The 6,182-nt window shown below is 31.7% G+C and overlaps 1 protein-coding gene across 1 annotated transcript; it reads left to right on the top strand.

Annotated features, from left to right (window-relative positions):
* The first annotated feature begins 5,177 nt into the window (after positions 1-5,177).
* Positions 5,178-6,182, top strand: LOC148543885 (uncharacterized). Its single transcript, XM_088498757.1, has 2 exons — positions 5,178-5,253; positions 5,335-6,182. The coding sequence occupies exons 1-2, from the start codon at positions 5,178-5,180 to the stop codon at positions 6,180-6,182; spliced, it is 924 nt and encodes a 307-aa protein (XP_088354883.1).

Raw genomic sequence — 6,182 nt, 5'->3', positions numbered from 1 at the left:
ATTCTATAGAAAGATAAACAAACAGGTTTCAATTATCAATTTGGTTAAAAATTAAAGCAAAGGGACTATACCAAATGATGAAAACTTACATATAATTTTGTTGAAAACTTACATATAATTTTGTCTTTGTATATACAAAGTTATTAGTTAAAAACGGTTAAATAATTTAATAAATTTAACAAAATTATTATCTAATAATTTTTAATCATAAATTTTAAATAAAAATAACTGTACGTAAATTTTTATCGGTAACAAATTTTTTCCACTCAAATAATGCCTCTAAGCCCGGGATACATAGATTACCTGCAGTGAATTAACTAACGCAACCTCAGATCCAGTCTCAATTCAGTTTGGTGTCGGAATACGGAATATGGGTCATATGTAAGTAGCTTCTAAATCTTTAGAAAAAAATTCATGAGCAATAGTATCTTATATTTCGTCATACGATTATCTCCTAACCTTCATACACAAATGTTAGAAAAATGTTAGAAAAATAAGCCGAATTTATTGTTTTTAATATTAATTATTTATTAATATTTATAAGTATAAATTAAAAATATATTATTGAATTATTAAATTAAAAATAAATTAATAGTTAAAAATAATTATAAAAAATAATAAATTTTACTAATTAAATATTTTTCATATCGTTATTTATTAGAGAATATGAATCCAAGAAAGATTAAATTTCAATTTTTTTAATCATAAAGAAGAAAAGAAGTAGGAATGTATTGAAAGGAATATGAAGGGTCCAATATGTCTGAGGAGAATAATTTTTAAAAATTTTAAAAAAATAAAAATTTATTAAAGAATAAAATATCTAATCTAAAACTTATTGAAATTAATGATTTGGGCGTTTATTTTTTTTTTAAAAAGGGTGTGGTTCGGTTTAAGAGTCTCTTTGATATTGACAGCTTTAGTATTTTTTAAGTTATAGAGATTTGAAGGATTGATTAATCCAGCTATGGAGAGATATTTGTAATAAGCAATATATATATATTCTTAAATCACCTCTTACTTATGAACATGTCCCTATCGCTGCATAAGGAAATTGATTAGTTTATTTGTTTAAATACTAGCATATAGGGTTTACTTATTCAAACATATCTATTCTACACGTCTATGTATCCATTTCTCGTTACATATAAATCTCATTCAAAAAGGTAACTTGTCTTTCTCCAATAATAGCTACTTTTTCAACAACCGGTGGAATCTGAACCTGGAAGTATCTAATACTCAATACATACATTTAAGTGTCACCTAACATATTGATAAACGACAGCCGAAGATTATAAAAGGTTAGGAATAAATAATTATTTAATAATAATATTTAAAATTTTATACTGTTAATAAAAATAATTCAAAGATATATAAATAAGCTCTTGAAGAAGATTTAAAGACGCGATAAAAATAAAAAAAAAAATCATATGTTTTTATCCGTGACAAATTATTATTAACAAATAATTTGTGTATTTGATATGAATTTTTTTTATAAGAATATGAATAAATACGACATTTAGATGATTTTTATTTTTTAATTTTCGATCAAAAAAGAAAGGAATAGAAAAAAATTTACTTTGTGTAAAATCACCAATTCTAAAAATAATTTTTTTTTTATTTTCTAATAATGCTTAAAAAAAATACATCAAAATTGGCATCTAATGCTCTTTTGAATATATATATATATATATATATGGTTATTTTTGTTACATTTTTTAATTTTTTGGAGTTTATTTGTTTCTCGTATTTGATCTTTTGGTATTCTTTATTTGTAAAATGATCTTTTAAATACCATATTGGTAGTTTGTCCTTTTAATTATTAAAAATTTGACTTCTACTCATTTTTTTTGGTGACTGACTTCTACTCATTTTAATTATGAAAAATCGAAATTAACTTGATATCAATAAAAAAATAAAAATAAAAATTGGATTAGTTGGACAAAAAATATCAAAGTGGGTAATTCGGATCTGTTGGTTAATTTTATTAAGTATTTTAGATAATTTTGTAGCTTACCCAATTTTTTATGAGTATCGAATTAATTTTTATCTTTCATGATTATGATGGTTAAAACTTATATTAAATCTTTCATAATAAAACATGATAATTTATTCTAAAGTAAAGCTAAAGTGTTTTTTTCCCCCAGGTGTTTGGGATAATTATCAACATTGTTTCCAACTTGGGGGAGGGGGGTGTTTTCATATTTGTGTCCCAAATGTGTTTTCAAAGTAACTTGATATTAATATTGCCCCATCGTTAATTCCATAAAAATAAATACTGAAAAATGTTTCTATTCTCAAGCTCTAATTTTTTCTATAATTTAGGCATTAGATAAAATTAAATACTACTAACTAAGAATTCTTGGATCTGTATTTTCTTTATCTAGCTATTATCTGCTTGATTGCTTGGACACTAACGTTAGTGCAAAACAACGAAATACTAAAGAATCATAATTGGCGTTGAAAGCCATTAACAGTTTCTCAAAAAAAAAAAATTTAATGCACCAACACAAAACTAAAAGGCTTTGAAATCATTTATACAGGATTTCATGTTCTTCAGTCACAACAATAGCCGCTTTTGTACCACTTAGGGTTATTTCTGGTCTTTCGTTTGTTTTTCTCAAATAGATTGGGCTTTGTTGACTTTGGACACTGACTACTTAGATGTGGCCGAAAACTAAGTATCACCTCACATCATGACAAAAAAAATAAGTATCACCTCACATTAAGACTTAAGAGTGTTCATAGGCTAGGACGCTAGGTGCCTAGGTCGGATCGGATTAATTAGACCAAGATTCGGTACAAAAACGCTTCGGATCTATTTTGATCAAATCTAAAAGTGATCCGAAATAAACTGGGTTAAATTAGATCGATTTGATGTAAAATTAATATATATATATATATATATATATATACTAAAATAAATTATTTTAAAATAAAAATAATGTCATATAAAATAAAAAATATTAATTGAAGTATAAAAATATAATAATATTATTAATTTTATTTTAAAATACAGCTTTTTTATTATAAAAAAAAACTTTAAATCGGGTCAGGTAATTCGAAGTATAATCTGAATCCGATTCGAAAATAATATGTATAAATGACAAATTTAAACCCGACAGAATATATCTTAGATCTAAACCAGATTTCAAGCCGAGTTAAGTCTTGAATACCCCTATCTCACATCAATATAAGAAAAAAGTATCATCTCTAATTAATTTAAGTTAGGTCGAATGATTAGTATTCATTTGCTTAAATAAGTATATGGAATTTAAATTACGACTTGTGCATGTAATAATTTATTAACTAATAAGAAATTTTTAAATAAAATTTAAATCTATGTGTTCGTGCTCGAGGCAAGGTTACGATCTGAAGAGGTGGAGACAGGAGATCCCAACTTCGTCAAGTACAGAACCAGACTAGGAGGGCAACCTACAAGACACTCCAATGTTAAAGTAAGTAGTATGCTAGGTAGTAAAGCGAGTTTCTCGTGTGTTTACCTGTTGGTTGCTTCTCTCTTTTAGTCTTTTCCCTTTAAAACTGCCATTTTTCCGGTATTTAGTGCTTATTATTGTCGAGATTCGGCGGTTATAGGATCGGATAACATGGCCGTTGTAGTATCTGCCCTTATCTCTTAAAGTCAGTTATAACCTTAATCACTTCATCAGTTACGTTCTCTTTTTTCCGGAACAGTGCCCTAACTCAGATTCTTGGACCTGGATCCTTGGGTCGGGGGCATCTGAGTTTATGAAGTCATGCCTTATGTTATATAAGAATTTTGAGAGGTTCATTGAAGGAAACTAAACAGTTTTTTTTTTAATTTCAAAAACGGTTATAATTTTCTCGTTCCACGAACCGTCAGTTCCATTTTCTCTCTGTAATAAATATAATATTAGTTTAAAATTAAATAGTCTTTTATTTTTGCTTTACCTTTCATTTTCCTCTTTTACCAAAGCTCTCTCACACTCGAATAGTCTCTTCCCTTTCTATACACAAATAGTTTCTTCACTTTGGCTCAGTGCGCTTCTTCTTTGTTTACATTTATTTCCCATCGAGGTTCTTGTCGCCAATACTCCTTCCATCAGCATTCACCCCATTTTTTGTGGTTAGTGCTCTTGCGTGTACTTTTTTTATGTGAATTTTTTTGTATTCTTCTTGTTTGGTTGATGTCGCTTGCTGTTGTTTGAAGTTTCCCTCGCATTTTTCTTTAGTTTATTATTCCTTTTGATTTGGCCAAATATAGTTGGGGCACCATTGTTTGAGATTTTTTTCCAAATGATCGATGATTTTGCTTGCTCTCACTATTTGTGCTTCCTGGATTTGTTTTGCATCTTTTGGTTAGCTAAGATTTTGTAGTGTTATGATTTTTGCTTTTTGGTAGTGGTAGTGACGTAGTGGTGGTGCCCCTGTAGGTGATGGCTAGGAAAAAAGTAATCGCGACTCATGGGCATGGCGGTGCGAATTTGTTGAGACCCCGACCTGCTCCTATTCAGAGGATGAATAATGAACTCGAGGTGGACATCTACACCTGGATATCCGAGGAGATTCAAACTACTCCGTCCATTATCATGCAAGAAGAGCTTGATAATCTTCGAGAAGCTTAGATCATTTTTTATTCTGATATTAGTAATTTGTACATTTTTTTCTGTTCCGAGATCCGGGGACCGTCTGTGCCACATAAATGAGCATGTCGATACTATCCCAGATTGGTTATGAATGTATGAAACTTTGTTCTCCAGGATTGGGATTCACTTTCCCTTTTCTAATTTCCAAGTGAGCATTTTGACTCACACTGGGTGTGCTCCTTCACTGCTTTACCCCAATACTTGGGTGATTATCCGAGGTTCTGAGCTCCTGTGTTTGTTCCTAGATATCAAACCCACACTTAGGGTCATTTTCTACGTTTTTACCTTTACAATTTCATTTAAATCACAAGGTTGCGGGTTCATCTCTTTTCGAGGTGTCCCAAACAGAAGAATTTTTACTTTATTTGAGAAATCCTACCATAGATTCAAAGAAAAAATTTTTAAGATATGGAGGGTTGAGGGCACCACTCCTTTTTTCTTAAATTTGAACAGTTCCAACAGATTTAATCTTTATTAGAAGTATAAATTCTCTTCCCCAAAAATTCGAATTTCCAGCTAAATGCTGACGAGCTCCTCAGTATCAATTTATTAATGATGCTGTGGAATGAGCGTTCGCTAATTCTTAAGGACATTCTTATAAACGAGCAAGTTTCCTGGAGTGCGATTAGTAAGCCTTCAACGCTTTGTGTTTTCATTTTATTTTTGACTTTTTTATCTCATGAGTTACCCTTTGTTTTTTTTTTCCCAGTTGACATAGCTGGGGGGCTCGCCGCTATCGCCGAAATGAAGAGCAGGTTGGCATCCCAACATCATATTACAGTTGGTGGGGACAAGGTTTCATCTTCTGCTACCGTAAGTCACCAGCCACAGCCTCGGGGAGTGGAAGGGAGTAGGGATGGGCAAGGCCCTGAGATACACGTTGTAGAGGGGAATTCTCCTGCCAACTCTCCTTCCTTGAAGCAGCCCAGGAATATCGGCCAAGATGATGCCATTGTTTCTGTCCCTTCGACCTTCAAGCATGTTTTGGATAAGGAATTCCAGGCTCCTGAGTTTGTGGACAAACACTTAATGGATGACGATACTCGGGCAGCTCTTGCTAATATGCCTCTAGAGGATACTCTTCCTCAGGTCCAAAAGATGCTCCTGCGTTCTGCAACTTATGTCTGGGACGCAGAGGTGGAGATCATGAGTCTCTGCTCGGAATTCCTTTCCAAGGACAAGATGATTGCTGAGGCCACCAACCAAATTAAGGATCTCAATAGCTCGGTTACTGCTCTTCAGGCCAAGCAAACTTCCCTGGAGAATGAGGTAAAGACTTTGAAGTCAGCTCAAGCTGCTTCTGATTTGAGGGAGGCAACCTCGAAGAAGCAGGTTTTCGCGTTGATGAAAAAGATTGAAGAACTTGATCTTTCTATCAGGAAATCTGAGCAAGCTGCTATTGACGACATTTTTGACGTCGAGAAAAATGTTTTAGATCAGATCAAACTGAAGGCTCTCGACTTGGACGTCTCCGAAGTCGATGCCTTCAAAAAGGTTGTTGATGGAAAAATTGTTTCCATGTTTAATTTACATACAATTTTTTTACTTATTTTCTAA

Source organism: Arachis ipaensis, chromosome B9 (assembly GCF_059453495.1).
Source record: "Arachis ipaensis isolate K30076 ecotype BB chromosome B9, ASM5945349v1, whole genome shotgun sequence".
NCBI classification, from domain to species: domain Eukaryota; kingdom Viridiplantae; phylum Streptophyta; class Magnoliopsida; order Fabales; family Fabaceae; genus Arachis; species Arachis ipaensis.
The sequence above is the reverse complement of the archived record's forward strand: the minus strand, read 5'-3'. Positions and strand labels throughout refer to the sequence as shown.

Excerpts from the sequence above, each read along its gene's own strand:
- LOC148543885 (XM_088498757.1), top strand. The coding sequence starts at position 5,178 with ATGATGCTGTGGAATGAGCGTTCGCTAATTCTTAAGGACATTCTTATA. Across the intron at positions 5,254-5,334 it reads AGTTTCCTGGAGTGCGATTA|TTGACATAGCTGGGGGGCTC; the intron begins GTAAGCCTTCAA and ends TTTTTTTCCCAG.